At 52.6% G+C, this 21305-nt stretch overlaps 1 protein-coding gene across 2 annotated transcripts in view; it reads right to left on the bottom strand.

Moving 5' to 3' along the window:
* C13H7orf50 (chromosome 13 C7orf50 homolog) overlaps positions 1 to 18057 on the bottom strand; it is a 149394-nt gene extending 131337 nt beyond the window's left edge. Inside the window, exons 1-2 of one of the 2 annotated variants that reach the window (XM_023655087.2) lie at positions 17921 to 18057; positions 3730 to 3856 (exon numbers count right to left, since the gene is read on the bottom strand). In XM_023655087.2, the coding sequence (XP_023510855.2) occupies positions 3730 to 3856; positions 17921 to 18003 (210 nt within the window). In that variant the 5' untranslated portion in view covers positions 18004 to 18057. Of the gene's footprint in view, positions 1 to 3729; positions 3857 to 7920; positions 10178 to 17920 lie in introns of those variants that run through there. The other variant, XM_070231346.1, reaches the window with a different exon arrangement.
* Between the last annotated feature and the right edge of the window lie 3248 nt (positions 18058 to 21305).

A 21305-nucleotide genomic window follows, 5' to 3' on the forward strand; every position in this document is an offset into this window, starting at 1 on the left:
CTCCCCCTTGTGCGTCTCAGCGTCTGGGACAGAAAGAGAAACGCCAAGTTCCTCGTCAGCGAGGGCGAGGAAGGGACAGGCGGGACGCAGAGCCAACACCGCGGCCCCGCCCCTCCGCCACTCAAATGCCCGCGGACGTTATCTAAGACCTAACCCTCGAGAAACCACCTGAAGACAGACTGGGACAGCCTCAGTGCAGGCTCCCGGGGAGGGTCCCAAGAAGCTAGAAACAGGCAGAGATATGGCGACCTCAGACCCCTGGGGCCACGGCAGCATCCTCAGGGGAGGGAGGATGCACAAGCCCGCCCCAGCCTCATGGACCCCCACCTCGCAGGACGGAGGGAGGGGGAGGGGGGCAGGCGCTGGGTCCTCCAAGACCAGCAGCTGGCCAGACAGGACAGTCGCCCCAACACTGAGGACGGCACAGGGGGCACCTTCTGCCTCGGGGACAGCACCCACCAGTCTTCTCCACCGGTCCAGGCCTGCAAGGGCCCACAGGTGAATGAGCTGGTGGGCTGGGTGCACACAGGGGGGGCGCGAACCTCCTGGAGCAGCACCAATGGCTTCACACGTCCAGACAAAGGCAAGGGGGGCCGCTGTGCCATCTGCCAGGGGCGGGGCAGGGGGAGCTGGCAGGGAGCTGAGCACACAGCCCCGGGCGGGCGGGCGGCTGAGTGGGAACTGAACTCTGCAGAGACTGCCCGGGGCGCTGGAGTGTCGTCACTCAGGGACACTTCAGCGCTCCTGGCGCAGGCTCAAGGCGCTTGTGCTGTGGGAAGTGACCCCACCGGGACCCGCAGGCCTCCCCAGACGGACATTTCCGGGAGGACAACACAGTGGCCCCAGCGGGGACAGAGGCTTCTCCACTCTCCATGTGGATGCCGGAGGTTCGTCCCAGAGCCCGGGGGGCGGTGGGGGACAGCACAGTACTTTTCCACAAGCTCCCGAGAGAGGGATGTGCCCTCCAGGCCTCGTCGGCCCACCCCCCCTTAAAATTAGGTGCGGCGTTCAACGTTCTTTCCTTAAAAAATGCCTGCACCCCTTTTCAGGATTTCCCATGAGAACCAGAGAGCGAGCGAGTGAGCGAGGGAAGAAATATTTTTATGAGCAGAGAGCAGGATGTGCACTCGAGGAAGAGGCTCCCTGTCCTCGGGAGACCGGCCCCGCCACCCGAGAAGGGGTCCTCAGGACACAAGCCCCTAGCGCAGCACCGACTCAGAGACCAACCCGAAAACCCTCCAAGGGCTTGAAACGCGCGGCCCCGAGTCGTCAGGAAAACCAACCCGCCGGCTGCCTCCCGGAGGAGGGCTGCGGCCCCTGCTGGCCGGTCGGGGCTCCGCGCCCGGGCCGCTGGGCCTCCCCGCGCTGGGCACCGTCCCCGCGCTGCCTGCAGAGGCTCCGGGGGCGCTCCAAGGCCCGCCTCCCGCCCCTCAGCACCCCTGTGGCCGGAAAACTAAAAAAGTGCACGTGCCTCCACCGGGAACTGTCCACGATGTCACCAACCAAACAAAACCCAGGCATCAGGAGAGAGACCGGAAGGGAACTCACCCAAAGGCCTTCTTCTCTCTGCTTTTGTTTTCCAAATTTCTCTTAATCAACACACACTTTCATAACGGAAAACACTCACAAACTCTTTAAACTACCTGAATTTAACGAAAAGAATATCAGTCCTGACTTCAGGAGAAGGCTATCCCACACTGATGGTTACCAGAAATCCACACCGTCTGTGGGTCCTGCCAGTGACCAGCTGCCAGCAAGCAGAGACCAGAAAAACGGAAAGCTGGACACTTTAGGACAAAATTAAAAATCGCCAAGGTGACGGTGTGGAGTTCACTGTAAAGAAACTGGAGGAGGGAGTCTGGACAAAGCCGCAAAGTGTCCTAAAACAGCTCAGGAGGGTCATGTGTAACTGAGGTTCTGTAGGAGTTGGGGTGAGCCGGACCACTGAACGGGAGCCTGAATAGCCCTAAAAATCCTGTTTCCATCTGGGATCTGCAAACCAAAAGGAGCAGACATAACGGGGGCTCAGGTGGTGGAGAATTCGAGGATAACACGAATCGGTGAGGCGACACGTCAACCGCGGGACGTCTGCACAGAGAGGAAAGGTGCCTTGTGCTCAAATGAGCTGCCAAAGAGAACCCAGGGAGTGGGGCACCCAGGACAAGTGGGGGTCCCGGGTGCCGGCCTGGCTTCCTCACCCACACCTCGGTGATGGCAGCTGAGAGATGGCCCAGACACAGCTGAGCGCCTTCTCTGCACACACCCTGCACCTGCTCCATCCGTCCCACGGCTCCTCTCCTGCCAGCGCCACAGAGGGACCAACAGTCCACGCCGTCTCCCACGAGCGTGGAGCTGCCGCACTGCACGGCATGGAGTCCTGGAGCGAGCTGGACCAGCAGTCATCAAACGGGGCACACAGACCATGAGGGACGCCGGGACTTTGCAAGGTGTGCACAGCACAGCTAGTCTCGGGGAACCCATTCCGGGGGGCCCTGACGCTACGGGCACTCCTGCTGGAAACGGCTCTGAGAAAACGCTTTGAGGGGCCTGCAGTCAAGGAGCCGGCCGGGTGTCAGGCGGGCTCTCCCCTCCTCTCTCCCCCTGCACAGCGGCCCTCTCCCCACTTTATGAAAGAAGGGCTACCGGCACCCCGAATCTTACTAGGGCACACTGCCCGGGGGCATAAAAACGTCAGGGCACCAAGCGAAGGCACAGTCTGGGATACGGCTGCTGTACAGGTGCACCAGCGTAACGAGCCAGCAACAAATCCCTGAGCAGTCAGGCCGCTTCCAATTCTTTCTTCCGGAACGATCTGAAGAACGTAATCAAGTCGCCATTTATCGGTAGATCTTTAAAAGTCAATTTTGATAACACATGCCAAAGAATCACACGACGGTCTCAGAGTTCAAGGAATTAAGTAGTTGCACAACAAAACTTCCATCCTCGTTCCTCTATTTATGTGAATAAGGTTACTCAGTCCATACAGCTGGACATGAGAAACGGGATAAAATCACCCTAAACCCTCTCCCACCCCATAACCAGCAACCTTCATCCACAGGTGCGGGAGCACGGAGCGCCCCGCCACATCACTGCGGGACGCGTGCCTAGTCACGTTCTAGTTATGTTGAATACTTTGTCAAAATTTGTAATGTACTCTACTGTAATGCACGCTGGGAACTGGAAAGACAGCTCCATAGAGAAGAAAAATTTTAACACTCAGAACTTGGTGGTTGTGAAAACAACTCTAAATGCATATCCATATTTCGGTGGCAGATTACGTTATGCTAGATATGAACATTTTTCGGTGTGAATTCTTAGATACAGAGTCCCAGGCCACGCGCCACGCATCATCGAGGGAAGGGCACCTCGCCCTCTGCACACGCTGTGCCACCCCCGTTCCTCAGAGCGCAGCTCAGCAGCCCGGCTCCAGCCCTCGCCATCCAGTGCCTCCAACGGGCCAATCGAGTCCGTCAAAACCGCCCTGAAAACGTGGCACCCAAAACCGCAGGCTGTGCATCTGGTGGCTGCAGCAAGGCAGTCATGGTGTTCCTACCCAAAATTTACCGAAATTCCTATTTCTCCTATGATCACTTTTCAAAGGCGCTGGGTGTGTCCACGTGTAACCTGGGTCAGCCTCTGCTCCACCCAGACAGACGCCAGCAGCCTGACCGCCCCGTCCTCCCTCCCAGTCAGCAAACAAGGCGAGGCCAACGCGACCCGTGCGCCTACCTCGGGGCGCGTGTCCTCCCCGCCCGGCGCGCCTTCAGGTGCCAGCGGGGTCTCTCGCGCGGACACCTTCAGCTTTTTGTTCTTTTTCCCCGTCACTTCGGTAACTTTTCTCTTCTGTTTTGCCATCCTGCAACAGACAAAGTAAATTGCTAAAGACATAGGAAATAAAGGGTCTTAGCCCACAGAATATTTTTAAACGAAGAGGGGAGGGTACTCTCCCATTTTAAAGCAAATACAAAGGTATTTCAGAAAATATGGATAATATATAAAGTGAAAAGAAAGTCAAATCCCCTAGATTTATGAGCTACGGACAACCAGTTTAACATTTTGGTGAATTTCCTTTCTGTCTTCTTCTGAGTGTTGTAACACAGCTGCAACCATACATGGATTTATACATTCTGTGTTTCTAACTAAACACGAACGCAACGCTTTTTCAGATTAAGAGAAATACCACTTTTAATGACAGTATCAAAATTTTCCAAAAGCGAAAATTACAAAAATTTGTCTATTCCCTAATCGTTGAATATCTTGGGTTTTTATTTTCTACTGTTACGGACTAACTCACACTTCCCCATCCAGCAGGGAAGCTGCGGCACTACACCGGCTGTGGATGACCGTCACGCGCCCTGTCACTAAGGGCGTTCGTCACCCACAGGTGGAGGGGACCGTGATGAGTCGGGGATGGCCTCCTTGGACTGAGGAAAAGCACCAACTGGAGCCACGTAAGATGAATGACGCAAGACCCAAGAAGCACCTGATTCTGTCTACTTTCTCAGGCACAGAAGTACCTACACCTTCACGTGTAAGAACAGCAAAGCCCCTGAATTCTAAAACCAAGCTCCTTTGTGGGACTCTGCGATGGGGGCACCAAGAGAAAGGCCTGAGGAACCAGAACCGGGAAGCGTGTCACAGGGGTCAGGGTGGAGGGCCCTCCGCCTCTGAGGGGGCACCGGCTCCCGCCGCTGCTGGGACCTCCGAGGGAGGACATCAGAGGGGGGATGTCTGAGGGAGGATGTCTGAAGGAAGGAGCTCTGAGGATGTCTGAGGGATGACGTCGTCTGAGGGGGACCTCAGAGGGGGAACGTCGCCTGAGGGGGCACCTCTGAGGGGGGACCTCTGAGGGAGGACGTTGTCTGAGGGGGGACCTCTGAGGAAGGATGTTTGAGGGGGGACCTCTGAGGGGAAATGTCTGAGGGAGGATGTCATCTGAGGGGGGACCTGTGAAGGAGGATGTCATTTGAGGGGGGACCTCTGAGAGAGGACGGTCTGAGGGGGACCTCTAAGGGAGGATGTCACCTGAGGGAGGACGTCGTCTGAGGGGGGACCTCTTAGGGGGGACATCGTGAGGGGGAACTCTGAGGGAGGATGTCGTCTGAGGGGGGACCTCTGAGGGAGGACGTCGTGAGGGGGAACTCTGAGGGAGGATGTCGTCTGAGGGGGGAACTCTGAGGGAGGATGTCGTGAGGGGGAACTCTGAGGGAGGACGTCGTCTGAGGGGGGACCTCTGAGGAAGGACGTCGTCTCAGGGGGACCTCTGAGGGAGGATGTCGTCTGAGGGGGGACCTCTGAGGGAGGACGTCTTCTGAAGGGGAACCTCTGAGGGAGGACGTCGTCTGAGGGGGGACCCATGAGGGAGGACGTTGCCTGAGGGGGGACCTCTGAGGGAGGACGTCGTCTGAGGGGGGACCTCTGAGGGAGGACGTCGTGAGGGGGAACTCTGAGGGAGGATGTCGTCTGAGGGAGGACATCGTCTGAGGGGGGACCTCTGAGGGGGGACATCGTGAGGGGGAACTCTGAGGAAGGACGTCGTCTCAGGGGGACCTCTGAGGGAGGACGTCGTGAGGGGGAACTCTGAGGGAGGATGTCGTCTGAGGGAGGACGTCGTCTGAGGGGGGACCTCTGAGGGGGGACATCGTGAGGGGGAACTCTGAGGAAGGACGTCGTCTCAGGGGGACCTCTGAGGGAGGACGTCATCTCAGGGGGACCTCTGAGGGAGGACGTGTCTGAGGGGGGACCTCTGAGGGAGGACGTCGTGAGGGGGAACTCTGAGGGAGGATGTCGTCTGAAGGGGAACCTCTGAGGGAGGACGTCTTCTGAAGGGGAACCTCTGAGGGAGGACGTCATCTGAGGGGGGACCTCTGAGGGAGGACGTCGTCTGAGGGGGGAACTCTGAGGGAGGACGTCGTGAGGGGGAACTCTGAGGGAGGACGTCGTCTGAGGGGGGACCTCTGAGGGAGGACATCGTGAGGGGGAACTCTGAGGGAGGACGTCGTCTGAGGGGGGAACTCTGAGGGAGGACGTCGTGAGGGGGAACTCTGAGGGAGGACGTCGTCTGAGGGGGGACCTCTGAGGGAGGACGTCGTCTGAGGGGGGACCTCTGAGGGAGGACGTCGTCTGAGGGGGCACCTCTGAGGGAGGACGTCGTCTGAGGGGGCCCTCTGAGGGAGGACGTCGTCTGAGGGGGGACCTCTGAGGGAGGACGTCGTGAGGGGGGACCTCTGAGGGAGGACGTCGTGAGGGGGACCTCTGAGGGAGGACGTCGTCTGAGGGGGGACCTCTGAGGGAGGACGTCGTCTGAGGGGGCACCTCTGAGGGAGGACGTCGTCTGAGGGGGCCCTCTGAGGGAGGACGTCGTCTGAGGGGGGACCTCTGAGGGAGGACGTCGTGAGGGGGGACCTCTGAGGGAGGACGTCGTGAGGGGGACCTCTGAGGGAGGACGTCGTCTGAGGGAGGACGTCGTCTAAGGGGGACCTCTGAGGGAGGACGTCGTCTGAGGGAGGACGTCGTCTAAGGGGGACCTCTGAGGGAGGACGTCGTCTGAGGGAGGACGTCGTCTGAGGGGGGACCTCTGAGGGAGGACGTCATCTGAGGGGGGCCCTCTGAGGGGGGACCTCTGAGGGAGGACGTCGTGAGGGGGGCCCTCTGAGGGAGGACGTCGTCTGAGGGGGGCCCTCTGAGGGAGGACGTCGTGAGGGGGAACTCTGAGGGAGGACGTCTTCTGAAGGGGAACCTCTGAGGGAGGATGTCGTGAGGGGGGACCTCTGAGGGAGGACGTCGTGAGGGGGGACCTCTGAGGGAGGACGTCGTCTGAGGGGGGACCTCTGAGGGAGGAGTCTGGCTGATTCCTGGATGGAGACGTGGGAACTGGACCAGCTCCTGCTGCTGCAGTGAAGGCTACTGCCAGGCGGCTGGCGGGCAGCTAGAGCAGGAAGAAGCCCTGCTGCCCACTCCCCATCGGCCTCACCCCCACCCACCCCCACCAGCTTCCAGTCCCCGCTGCTCGCCCCTCCGGATGGAGCCTAAAAAGGAGCTGATGTGGAAACGTATCTGGCGCAGCCCCAGAAGCTGTAACGTGAGCATCATGAAGCAGCGCGTAAAACGTGCTTTTGGAGCTGAGACAATAATTTAACAACCAGCACGTGCAAACATATACGTCCTGCTTTTCATTACACGTGTTTTTAGCAGAAACCATCCAATCACGTTTCAATAAAGGATTAAATAAGTAAATCAGAATAAACCAACAAAATGCATCCCATTCAGTAATTAAAACAAATGAGACAGTATTGCAGATAGAGAATAGAAAATACAGAATACTACGAGTAGTAGTATATAATTTTGTTTTTGTTTTTTGCTGAGGAAGATTTGCCCTGAGCTAACATCTGTGCCAATCTTCTCTATTTTGTATGTGGGATGCCGCCACATGGCTTGATGAGCAGTGTGTAGGTCCACAACCGGGATCCGAACTTGTGAACCTGGGCTGCCAAAGCAGAGCGCGTAGAACTTTAACCACCAGGCCACAGGGCCGGCCCCATGTTATTGTTTTAAGAAAATACTGAAAATAACAACAATAATAGAGAAAGCAACATATATATATATACGAAAAAGTCTGACGCATATAAACAAAACTTTTATTTATATTTAGGGGTGGGATTACAAGGGACTTTCTACATTTTTACAGCTCAGATATATTGCTTTTTTCAATGTTTTATACTTGAAAAAAAAATGAAGGCTTTTACAAATACTAGTCCTTTAAAACTCTATTTACAAGGCCTCCTAATATCAGTTTTTACTCTAACAAATTACAGAAACGTATGTCCTCTTATTTATCCTCAACTCCGGTGGCTTCGCCCTCCATACTCCAGGTTTCACTTTATATGTACGACACATACTTGCATTACGTGGTGTGTGTACCTTTCTGAATTTCAGACGTGCTGCTGAGGGCTGCGTCTGTGGGCACGGGGACACGAACCAGCGCCTTCTTCGCTCGACACCAGAGTTCACTCCGGACTCCACTAGCGGACGTTCAGAAACGCAGCTCATTCATTCGACAACCATTTACTGAGAGCCACCTCGGTGCCAGGCCCGTGCTGGATGCTGACACAGAGCGAACAAGTGACAGACAAGAGCCTCGATCTCGAGGAACTTCCCTTCTAGTGGGGAAGACGGGACTATTTAAGGAAACGAGTAAACCCTTTTACACACGGAGAGAAATGCTACCAAGAAAATAAACCAGAATAAAGTGAGTGGGGAGAAATGCTACCAAGAAAATAAACCGGAATAAAGTGAGTGGGGAGAAACGCTACCAAGAAAATAAACCGGAATAAAGTGAGTGGGGTGACGGGAGTGTCAGGCGGCCTCTAAGAGGCCAGTGAAGGACAGAGGGAGCAGCCATGTGAAGAGCTGGGGGAAGTGCAGGCAATGCAGGAGGAACAGCAGGTGCAAAGGCCCTGAGCCACAGAATGTCCTGAGGGGCAAGGCCGGCGGGTGAAGGAGGCAGGCCCACTGATGCTGTGTCCTGGGCACGTCCTCTCACCCAGGCGCCCCCTCACCATGAACGGACTTGCTGAGATGCAAACTTCCCCACAAAGCAAAACTGTTCCCACAGGCACAAACAGGAAAAATTACATGCAAGTGTTAGCCGGTGGGATTAAGCACGCACACGCCCTGCCAGCCGGCAATTTCACTCCAGATACACCCCCTGTCGCCACCCGCAGAGTGCTGACCGTGTGCCAGGAGCTGCGCGCGCTGCACCAGGCGGTCCAGAACACCTGGCCACGCGCAGCTCACAGTCTCACGGGGAAAGACGAACGTACACCATGCCAGAAGGTGGTAAGTGCCATGCAAGAACAGAGCACAGCGGGAACGGGCTGCGGGAGACGGCGACTCCAGAGGTGATCACGTGCAGAGGGCCCAGCCGCAGTGAGAACACCTAGGGCCGCATGTGGGTCTAAACGCCATTCTCAGAACCAAAGAGCCAGAGCTCCTAAGATCGCCCGTCTGCGGCAAGGAAAGCGTACGCGAACCTGGGCTATCACGCTGTGCCGGAGACCACGCCAAACAATCACGGGGCCGCACCCAGGAGGACCCAGGGCCAGCGTGGGGGGCGCCCCCGCCCCGTCTGGGGCTGTGACTGATTACCGCACACTGAAAGAATATTACTATCGTGGAATCAGAACACTCCGGGCTCCACATTCTTTAATTAAGCCTTAACTAAAAAAAGTATCCAAAGCCAGAGGCTACAAATTTCAATTAGCAGAGTAATAAGAAATCGCGAAAGAATGAGAGGCTGTTGACACAGGGCCTTTGAAAAGGCAAAGGACTCTGCCAGCCAATTACCTGGTTGAAGAAATAAGAAAAGTCTAGCAAATATTTACATATCGATTACCATAAAAGTGAAGTTAAATCTATATTCATTCTGTAAGTTATCATTAAAAAGTTTAATCAGTAAGTCTATTTGCTAAAAGGGGGTGAGAATTTTCCATATAATAAAAAGGTTTCTCTAAATACTTCTACGAGATGGTGACTCATAACTGAGACAATGAACGTTTGTCACAGAAAACGACACTTCCTTACATTTACGGTCAAGTGATTATCAACAAGCATGCCAAGACGATTTAGTGGAAAAGAACAGTCTTTTTAACAAAAGGTACTGGGACAACCAGATGTCCACATGCAAAAGAATGAGTCTGGAGTCCTGCCTCATAGCATACACAAATATTAACTCAAAATGGGTCAAAAACCTAAAAGTAAGAGCTAAAACTATAAAACTCACAAGATCACATAGGAGTAAGTCTCCATGACCTTGTGTCAGGCAACAGTTTCTTAGCTATGACACCAAAAGCATCAGCAGTGAAAAGAAAAACAGATAAATTGGACCTGTAAAAATTAAAAATTTTGTGCTGAAAATCATGCCAGCAAGAAAGTAAAAAGAGAACCTGCAGAATTGGAGAAAATATTTGCTAATCATGTATCTGACAAGAGACTTGTATGGAAAATGTGTGAAGAAGTCTTACAACTCAACAAAAAAAGACAGATAACCCCATCTCAAAATGGGCAAAGGATCTGAACGTATTTCTCCAAAGAAGATACACAAATGGTCAATAAGCACGTGAAAAGAGGCTCAACGGAGGAGTGAGGTCAGCATCATGGTGGGGTGAGCTCTCCCCTCTAAATGCAACCAGAAGGACACCCACAGTCCAACAGAGGACATTCACACAACACAAAAGACATCTGGGAGACCCACACAGCCGCACGTCTGCAGGTGGTGGGGCTGGACCCCCTGGGGGAAGTGCAAGGTGGTAAGGGGGACTTTCCTCTGCCCGCCGGCAGGGACCCTGGGACCCTGCGTGGGCTGAGAGGAAAGGGGGGAGGGGCGCCCCTCCACAAGAACATCACTCTCTGAGTTTCCTCACAGCCCATGGGAAAGCCCCCCACACAGAGGTGACTGGGCTGGTGCAGGGGTGTCTTCATCAAGCTGGCACCCCAGGAGAGCAGTTAGTGAGGACCCAGGGAGAACACCCAGGATCGCGCAGGAGAAAGAGAGTGCCCCTCCTCCGCCCTGCACTCCAGCCCTGCAATCAGCCGGAGCATCACACAGAGGGAAAAGGAGTCAGCAGCTGGGGAGGCAGCAGGTGATAGAAGGCACTCCTCCCCCTGCCCAGCGCTCCAGCACAGCGATCAGCCAGAGCGCCACACAGACAGAAAAGGAGTCAGGGGCTGGAGCTAGGGAGCCGTGGATGGTGCCAGGCCCAGGACACACAGCACCTGATCCCCACCCAGTGGTGGCAGGTGGAAGCTGCAACCAGATAATATCACTATGCGGAGGCAAAAATCCACGCTGTCAAGCAATATGAAAAAATATATTAAATCTCCAGACCAGAAGGAAAATGACATGTACCCAGAAATCAACCCTGAAGGTACAGAAATTCATAACCTAAATGAGAAAGAATTCAAAACAGCTATCATTAAAAAACTCAATGTGTTACAAGAAAATACAGAAAGACAATTCAACGAGTTCAGGAGCATCTTCATAAAAGAGATAGAAACTATAAAGAAGAACCAATCAGAACTGTTGGAGATGAAAAACACAATGGACAAGATAAAGAAAAATCTGCATTCCCTAAACAACACAGCTGACATTGTGGAGGATCGAACTAGCAATTCAGAGGCCAGGAATACAGAAATGCTTCAGAGGGATGAGAACAGAGAACTCAGACTAAAAAGAAATGAAGAAACGCTCAAAGAAATATCTGACTGAGTTAGGAAGTGAAACATAAGGACTATAGGTATTCAGAAGGAGAAGAGAAGGAGAACGGAGCAGAAAGCTTGTTCAAAGAAATAATAGTGGAGAACTTCCCAAATCTGGGGAAAGAGCTGGAATTACGAGTGAACGAAGCCAACAGATCTCCTAACTACATCAGTGTAAAAAGACCTACTGCAAGGCAGATAGTAGTGAAGCTGGCAAAAGTCAATGACAAAGAGAAAATATTAAGGGCAGCAGGGCAGAAGAAGATAACCAACAAAGGAACCCCTATCAGGCTTTCAGCAGATTTCTCAGTGGAGACCTCACAGGCTAGGAGAGCAGAATGATATATTCAAAGTCCTGAAAGACAAAAACTTTCTGCCAAGAAAATACTATCCAGTGAAAATATCCTTCAGATATGATGGAGAAATAAAAACTTTCCCAGATAAACAAAAGCTGAGGGAGTTCATCACCACAAGACCCCCCCACAAGAAATCCTCAAGAAGGCCCTCATTCCTGAAAAAAAAAAAAAAAAATAGGAAAGCAGCTACAAAGCCCTGAGCAAGGAGATGAATAGGTAGGCAATATTCAGAAAAGGCAGCTATCAATCAGCTTAGTAAACACTTAACTAAACCATAGTGATCAAAACAGCATGGTTCTGGCACAAAAACAGACACTCAGATCACTAAAACAAAACAGAGAGCCCAGAAATAAAACCACACATCTCTACAGACAGCTCATCTTCGAAAAAAGAGCCAAGAACATACAATGGAGAAAAAAAAAGTGTCTTCAATAAATGGTGCTGGGAAAACTGGACAGCCACATGTAAAAGAATGTAGGTAGACCATTGTCTTACACCACACACAAAAATAGACTCAAAATGGACCACAGACTTGAAGGTAAGACCTGAAACCATAAAACTTCTAGAAGAAAATACAGGCAGTACACTCTTTGACATCAGTGTTAAAAGAATCTTTTCAAATACCATGTCTTCTCAGACTAGGGAAACAAAAGAAAAAATAAAACAAGTGGGACTACATCAGAGTAAAGAGCTTCTGCAAGGCAAAGGAAATCAGGATCAAAACGAAAAGATAACCCAGCAACTGAGAGAAAATATTTGCAAATCCTATATCTGACAAGGGCTTAATCTTCATAATATATAAAGGATTCACACAACTCAACAACAAAAAAAACAACTCAATCAAAGAGTGGGCAGAGGATATGAACATTTTTTGAAAGAAGATATACAGATGGCCAATAAGCACATGAAAAGAAGTTCAACATCATAATCCTCAGGGAAATGCAAACCAAAACTACACTGAGACATCATCTTACACCTGTCAGAATGGCTATAATCACCAAGACAAAAAACAACAAATGTTGGAGGGAATGTGGAGAAAAGGGAACCCTCATCCACTGCCGGTGTGAATGCAAACTGGTACAGCCACTGTGGAAAACAGTATGGAGATTTCTCAAAAAATTAAAAATAGAAATACCATACAACCCAGCTATCCTACCACTGAGTATTTCCAAAGAATTTGGAATCAACAATTCAAATGACCCATGCACCCCTATGTTCACTGGAGCATTATTCACAGTAGCCAAGACATGGAAGCAACCCAAGTTCCCATCCACTGATGATTGGATAAAGAAGATGTGGTATATATATACAATGGAATACTACTCAGCCATAAAAAAGGACAAAAAATTGTCCCATTTGCAACAACACAGATGGACCTTGAGGGTATTATAAGTGAAATAAGTCAGAGAGAGAAAGACAAACACCATATGACTTCCCTCATTTGTGGAAGATAAACTTATGGACAAAGACAACAGTTTAGTGGTTACCAGGGGGAAGGGGGTTGAAGGGTGGGCACAAGGGGTGAAGGGACACACTCATATGGTGACCGACAAATAGTAATGTACAACCAAAATTTCACAATATTATAAACTATTATGACCTCAATAAAAAAAAATCAAGAGATGGAAGAGAAAAATAATGGCAATGAAAAAAAAAGATGCTCAACATCATTCGTCATTAGGGAAATGCAAATCAAATGACACACCACTTCACACTCACTAGGACGGCTACAATCAAAAAGACAGATAATAGTAAATGTTGGTGAAGATGTGGAGAAACTGGAACCCTCATCCACTGCTGGTAGGATATAAAACGGTGCAGCTGCATGTAAAACAGTCTAACACTTGCTCCAAAAGTTAAACATGCTATCATGTGACCTAACAATTCAACCCTTAGACATCTACTCAACAAAATGCACATATCCACACATAAAAACCTGAACACTGATGTTCATAGCAGCATTAGTCATATTATCCAAAAGGTGGAAACAACCTAAATGTCCATCGATGGAGGAATGGATAAACACATGCAGTGAAATACAATGCAGCCATAAAAAGGACGGCAGCACTGACACCTGCTACAACGTGGATGAACCTTGAAAACATTATGCTGCACGAAAGATGCCACACACAAAATGCTCCAGGTTGTGCAATTCCATTTATGTGAAATGTCCAGAAGAAGTAGATTATAGGCACAGAAAAGTAGAAGAGTGTCTGCTTAGGGCTGGGAGCGGGGGAAGGAGTGAGGAGTGACTGCTGATAGGCACAGGGTCTCTTTCGGGAGAAGCAAATGTTCTGAAATTAGGTTGCGGTGACGGTCACACAACCCTGTGAATATACTAAAAAACAAACCAAAAAAACACTCTGATCTCTCTCAAATTATGTGTCATAAATCTAAGAATACAATGCCCCAGTACTGTTTTTCCTCTTTTTTTCTTACAGATGAACCTATTTCACAGAGTGGCTGTGAGGAGGACATGAAATTACGTGTGGAGAGCATCTGGCACATCCACAGCTAACAAGTGTTCTCCAGCTTCCTCAAGTCCTGTTTTAAAAAGAAACAAACAAACAAAGGGAAAAACACATTCGCTGACACGATTGGTGCAGGAAACCATATTTGTGCCATTAAAGTCGTACACACATTTACACCAAGACCGTCACTGACTTGACCCTGCGTGTCAGCCGTCTGCAGGTGGCCTGACGTCACCATGTCAGAAACCACCAAGACTCTTTATTTCTTTTTCCTTACAAGCCTTTCTGCAAAAAACCTAGTGACTCAGATTAATGTCTATAAAGCAAAGCCACCCTAAGTCTTCCCTATATTTGGGAGGATGAGGATTTGGAGGGGGTGGGCCTGTTAAGAAAGCTAATCATAATAATTACCAGTAAATCAGCATTTCTCTAGAGCTTGCCACGTGCCAGGCCCTGCCCTAAGCTTTACCTAAATTAACTCAACTTCTCGTGACCCCTGAGGGACGCACACAGATGAGGGGACTCAGGCACACCTACCAGAGGAGGCAATCGAGAGAGGAACACGCCCCAGCACACACACCTGTGCCCTCAGAGGACGTCAGTGCGCGCTCACAGCGCAACGTCCACTGAAAGGCAGGGTGTAAATCGACGCGTACACAAGACGACCCTCGTTTCGTAAGAAAAATCACACACAAACACGCACAAAGGAAATACAGTGAAGTATTAACACTTTAGAGGGTACAATGATAAGAACGTTTATTTTTTTCCCTTATACTGTTCGGTGATTTCTACAGGAAAAGGAAAAAAAACTTATTTTAAGATACCAGCTCTAAAGTGTTCAGGGAAGCAAATAACTACCCCCACCAACAGAAAGCGGACAGCCCGGGTCAGACACAGACGAGGAAACCCTCCGCTACCGGGCTGGCCTGCGGTCACGGATCAGGACAAGTCAGTACCAGCAGGCGGAGGCTGCCAGGGCTCTGGGGCTGAAAAGAAACTCCAGACGACCTTAAAAAAGTACGTCAGCCTACAGGGAAAAAACCCTCTTCTTAAATCCGAAAATACCACCTGTAGCCCCTGACGTCCCCTCGCACCCAGTGCATCCGAGGTCCCTCAGCAGGTGACAGGCAAGGGCACTGCCCAACTCCCGGGGCAAAGGCCCCCGTGAAGGAGGGTCTGGGCCTCACAATCCACAACCGTCCGGGATGTCAGTCCAAGGGGTCCAGGAGCGGAATCCCAGTTCCTGCGCCAGGACTGTGGCTTTGCTCCCGTCCACTTGATCCAGGACAACTCCGAGCTCTGACTCGCCCGCTTAGACGAACGGCGCCAGCTTCTGCTCTCCTGCTACCCGTCCCCACTGCCTCCCCACCCCATCCCTTCCAGGGCCAAGCTCCAACCCTATTACTACAATAACCAAGCATCTCACTCACCAAGCCCACCTCCCATCTTTCCAGCTACCACCTCTCGGCACCCTGGGGTCCAATAATCCTTCAACCTCACCCAGACCTGCAACCCACTGACCCCACACGTTTCAGTGTCCCTCACTGCTCTCACGTTCCCACTCCCACAACTTAATTCCCATGGTCCACCATTATAATCTGGCCCTCGCACACTCTCAACTCCCTTCATGGTACTCGCGTGGCGAAATCTCTCCTCTGGTATATGCTCCTCCCTGGGTGAGACAGCCCAGGACCAGGATGACTAGTCTCACTTTAAACTGAAAACCCCTCACCTCAGGGGGGATCTCCAGCAATGCCCAGCAACCCCACCCCACTTTCTGACTCCAGCCACTCCCCCAGACCACTGACCGGTTCATTCTTTCACTTCTCCTGATCACCCAAACCTCCAGCACCTCCTCGCCCTTCTCCGTTCTCAGGAGAGGACACTAACTCCTCATCACTCGACTCCCACAGGCTCCCACATCTCCCCACCGCCCCTTCTCTCTTGTTACAGCGGAAAATGGTCCCCACTCCCACCAGGGCCAAACCCTCTACTTGTGCGCTGGGTTCCATCCCCTGCCCACTCCAGGACATCACTCCAAGCCACACCCCTCCTGCATTATTCCTTCTTTCCTTCCCCTGAATCAACTCCAAGTGCCCACATCTTAAAAACTCTCTCATTCCACATGTTCAATGGACACCCCATTTCTGCTACTTCTGCAGCAAAATCCTCAAGACCTGCCTCTTTGTACTGTCTCTATCTCCTCTCCTCCCATTCTGTCTTGTACCCTCCTCCATCAGGCTTTCGTCCAACCTCTCTAGCAAAACTGTCCTTATCAAGACCACCAATGACACCCATGTGTGAGGGACAAGGACTCTCTCCGTGACTAACTCTACTCAGGTTCCTCTGAGCCCTCTCGCCACTAGGCCTCAGCCTTGGCCTACAGAGACTTGAACAAAACCCTAACACAGTTTCTAAGGGCTCAAGGCCGCATCCCTACGATGACCCCAGCCCCCTGAGAAAACTCAAGGCTGCCAAAAGCCAACACCTGAAGACAGGTGTCTTCCAGCCTCCGTGGGAGGGTAGGAGCCTAACTTCCAAAAGGCTGGTTAACAAACCCAGACAGTTCCACAGGGCCCAACCCCCTTCCCGCTTCCTATTAATTTTTCACCACGGCTGATGCTCAGTGCTCATCTTATCTGACCTAATGAACGGCAACATCCGCCAGTTGATGCTGCCTCCTTTCCTGAGACGCTTTTTTTCTGTCGGCTCCGGAGACAGACACCACACTCTCCTGCTTTTCCTACCTCTTCACCTCACTGGCCTCCGCAGACTGAAGGACCCCAGGCTTAGTGCTCAGCTGCCTACCTATTCTCACCCTCTCCGGGATCCCAACTGCCTTGTGGCTTTAAATACCAACTGCACACTGAGAACTTCCAAACCTCTCCCTAAACTGCAATACTACATTGGCAACTCAACCTTACCGCACATAGATCACAAACACACACACACACACAGGCGCGCGCGCGCCATCTCAAACTGAACACGTCACACCACAACTCCAGATCATCCTCCACAAACCTGAGCTCCCTGCAGTGTCCCTTCTCCCAACAAATGGTCATCTGGTGAAATGGGAGATTTTAGCTCAAGCTGAAAACCATGGCGTCACCCACAACTCCACTTTCTCACACACCATCCAACCCACCAATATACCCCGCTGGCCATATCGCCAACACGCATCCAGAATTCGGCCACCTTTCACTTCGTCTGCCATTAGTACCCTGGTTCGTCCCGCCCTGCAGCCCCTTTCCAACATCGCATCCAGAACGACTTCTGAAATACCTAAATCGAGTTACCTCTGATCTCGGCTGGAAAACTTCCCTAGGCTTTCCCGCTTCACTCGGAGAAGCCAGGCCCGCAGACCCCACGTGGCCGCCCCGCCCTCCTCGCTCTCCTCTCCCGCGTTCGCTCGGCTCGGCCGCCACGCCCCCGGCTGGTCCCCGCACCCACGCCCCCTCCACCCGGGCTGCTCTCCTGGCACCAGCGCGGCTCGCTCCGCCAGCCCTGTCCTGCTTTATCCTCCCCGCGGTCCTCGCTCCTTCACTCGGTCTCCCCCCGCGGAGCACGAGCGCACCGGATCAGAGGCCGCATCTGCCGCCCGCGCCCGGGCCGCGCGGACACTCAGGAGGGACCCCGGGGACGCTCCTCAGAGAAGGGGCGCGGGGAACAAACGCGCCGGACTGAGGCCCGGGGCAGCGGAGGCCCCCAGTCCCCGCGCGCCCCGCAGGCCGCCCCCAGGACCGCCGGGCCAGCCGCCCGTCCCTCCGGCCGCCCCCGCACGCCGCCCGCCCGCGCACCCACGTGGGGACCGCCCCGCGACCAGCCGCCCTCGCCTACCTGCGCGTAGTCGCAGACGCCGGCTTCCGGCAGGCGCGGCGCCCCGGTAACACGGTCCCGCCCTCCGGAGCGGCACCGCCCATTGGCCGAGGCCCGCCTCCGTCTCCCCGCCGGCCAACGGCAAGCGGCGGCCGCGAGGGGGCGGGGCCATCCCGGGCGCGGGCCGGTGGCGTCATCTCTGGGCGCCGCTGGGCACTGGAGCCGCCGGTTGCCCGGCAACGCTCCCACGTGTGGGCTGTGGGGCTCCTGCCGGTGCGTGGGGCTGGGCGACCCGGTGCGGGGCTCCTGGACTTAACCGGGCGGACGAGGCCTGTCGGGGTCCGCAGGGATTCGTCTCAAACGTCATACATTTATATGAATCATAAATGCTGTAATTTAAAAACCGTGTGCAGTGTTTAAATGTCACCGACACAGTGCGTTTGCGAAGGTGTTCAAGTGCGGTGGAGACGCGTCCACAAGGACGCTGTAAATTCGGATGAGCGGTCAGCTCCAGGTCGGAGGTGGAGGGCGGAGGCGGGCCGAAGTCTGAAGGAAAACCAGCGAAATTAGCCGTCTGGGTGGCAGATACGTGAGTTACGTCCTTGTTCGGTTCTTAGAGATACTCTGTAGTCTAGACACTTTGAGAATGGGAGGAAAGGGAGGGAGCGCATGCGAGTCACTTAAAGATGGGGACAGTGAAGTGGGGTGTCAGCCGGGCGGGGATGTGCAAACAGGGAAGATGCTTAATGTGGGAGAGCCTACAGCCAGCCAGCATCCTCTGGCTGCACGTTCTTCGGATAACTCCCTCGTTTCTAATTGTGCGCTATCACAGACAGTTTATAGTGAACACCCTGCTCGTCTCTTGTGCACCCGCGAGTCTCTAAGGCACACACGCGCGGGTAGGATTGCTGGACCACAGGTGTAAGCCTGTCCAGCCTTACCGACTACAGGAAAAACCATTCTGTTTTCAAACTAGGATTCTTGTAAATGCCCCCCCCCCCCCCATCTTTGAGTTGAAACCCTGAAGGGCTACACTGCAGGAGTGGACATGAACCGGAGCAGACCAGCCCTTGCCGGGACTTCATGAAATCCATCTTGAATTCATCTCGATTTCTGAAACTGCCTTCAAGTGACTGATTCAGGGTTCATTGTTGGTGCCACTAGCCTGCTGAAAGATGAAAGGTAAACTCTTTCTGGAAGATGATGATGTCCTATGTCCCCAGTTATAATTGCTCATGTGTGACGTCCAGCACACAATAGAAAACAGCTGTGTGCACAAGGGGACAAGACAAGGAGATAGATAACCAAGAAAAACAATATATCATCGTCAATGGATTGCTGACACGCTCACCCAACATTATACCTTCATGGACTGAAAATGTCCAGCTCATAGTGGACAGTTCCAACTAGTCACTTGCTAACATGGTGTCCATGGTCAGGTGGCCAGTCTCCACTAAGGCCTGGTAGCCCATTGGGAGCTTCTTAGGAGGGCGTGAAATTCTCTGCAGCAGAGGGCACGGCTTTACACCAACCCTGGGGGCCTGTGCCCGAGACACAGGCAGAGGCTCACCTACCATGTCCATCTCCAGACTACTGGATCTTCTGAGTCATGCGGCCAAGTGCAGGGCCACTGGTAATACAAACTGGATCTGCTGCAGAGCTTTCTCTTGCCTTGGGCCCTACTCAGACCGAGCAGACTTCCAAGTTACCCTGTAAATGGGTGGTGGTCATATTAAACATGATCTACGCTGCTTCCCAAATCCAAAAGGGCCAATCAGAGGAAGTAGGACCGTTTCTTCCTGGAAGAAGATTGCGTTTGTTTTCTATTACCGCACAACAAATTAGCACAAAATTTAGCAGCTTGAAACAACAAACATTTATTTTGAAGTCTCTGCAGGTCAGCTCTGGGCCTCCGCCTCAAGTTCCCTCACAAAGCTGTAGTCAAGGTGCCCGCCAGGGCTGTGGTCTCATTGGAAGATTTGTCTGGGGGACAGTCCATTCCTAAGATCACCCACGTGGATATTGGAAGGATTCACTCCTCGAAGGTCGTTGGGCTGAGGGCCTCACTTCCTCACTGGCCATCGGCCAAAGGCCTCCCTGCGTTCCTTGTGGGCCTCTCCTCAGGGCAGCTCACAAGGCAGCTGGCTTTCCTCAGGGTGAGCAAGCCAGAGGGAGACACGAGACAGAAGTCACAGTCTCTCTGTAACTTAACCTCAGAAGGGACATCCATCCTTTCGCTATATTCTGTTCATTAGCAGCGAGTCACGAGGTCAGCCCACACTCAAAGGGAGGGGATTACATGAGAGCATGGGGATCACTGAGGGTCATCTGAGAGGCTTCCTACCTCAGGGGCAAAGGGGCAATAACACGGTCTTGGCCTTATGGGGGTGTGCCAGCATGCCGAGACCACTGGATGCCTAAAAGCCCCAGTCGTGTGGCAGACCCCTGAAGCTCGGGACTCTGACACACATGTGTCTTACTGGGGCATCCAGAGCACCTGCCACTTGCTATTCGCCAGGTCTGATTAGCATGATGCCATCAATAGAGCAGATCAGTGAAATGTCAAGCATCTGATGTCCCTTAGGTGTTGTCCACTGGGGACATTGTCTGATGTCAGGGGGTAGGAGAGTTACCATAGCCCCTAACCAGACAATAAATGTGAACTCCTGTCCCTCCCATGTGAATACATATGGTTTCCAGTTCTCTCTCTTGGTGGCAACAGATCAGTGGTCACGTACCAGGTGCCAAATGCTGTGTTGATCTGTTTGAATAGACACGACAACACAATTTATAATCACAACGGCTGTGATTCGGAGCTACCGCTTAGCTAGGCTGGCCGCACTTTCCTGTCCTCCACCATAAATCTGGGAATCACGCATCCTCTAAGTGTCTGAGGGGCGCTAATCTGTGTGGTTCCACCCAGGAGAGGTACTGCTTCCAATGGACACCCCTGGCCAGTAAGGGCAGTTCTGAGTGGCTTCCACACGGCCTTTCCTACCACAATGACTCTCACTCCACAGAACGGACCTCTAATGAGAAGGTTCTATCAGCTCTGAAGGATACCCATCCCGGTTTGCACTTAGAGGTGGGGAAATGAGCATAGCATGAGTCTGTGAGTCCACTGGATCTGCTGTGAGACGAACTGGGGCCAGGAGTCCATTTACTACCTGGACACTGTCCCGTCCACTCTAATAGGGAAGCCAGGACCCCCTGGAACCAGCGTCAACCCAAACCTCGTATCCAACAGTCTTCAGAAGTTCTGGGTATCGCCCTTCTCTGGGGTATTGCTCCTCAGGGCCATCAGTCCCTCTGAGGAGACACTAGTGGACACAAATGTCCTTCAGCTGATGAATGGATAAACAAATGTGTACCCATGCAATGGAATATTACTCAGCCACAAAAAGGA

This window comes from Equus caballus, chromosome 13 (genome assembly GCF_041296265.1).
Source record: "Equus caballus isolate H_3958 breed thoroughbred chromosome 13, TB-T2T, whole genome shotgun sequence".
NCBI lineage: Eukaryota > Metazoa > Chordata > Mammalia > Perissodactyla > Equidae > Equus > Equus caballus.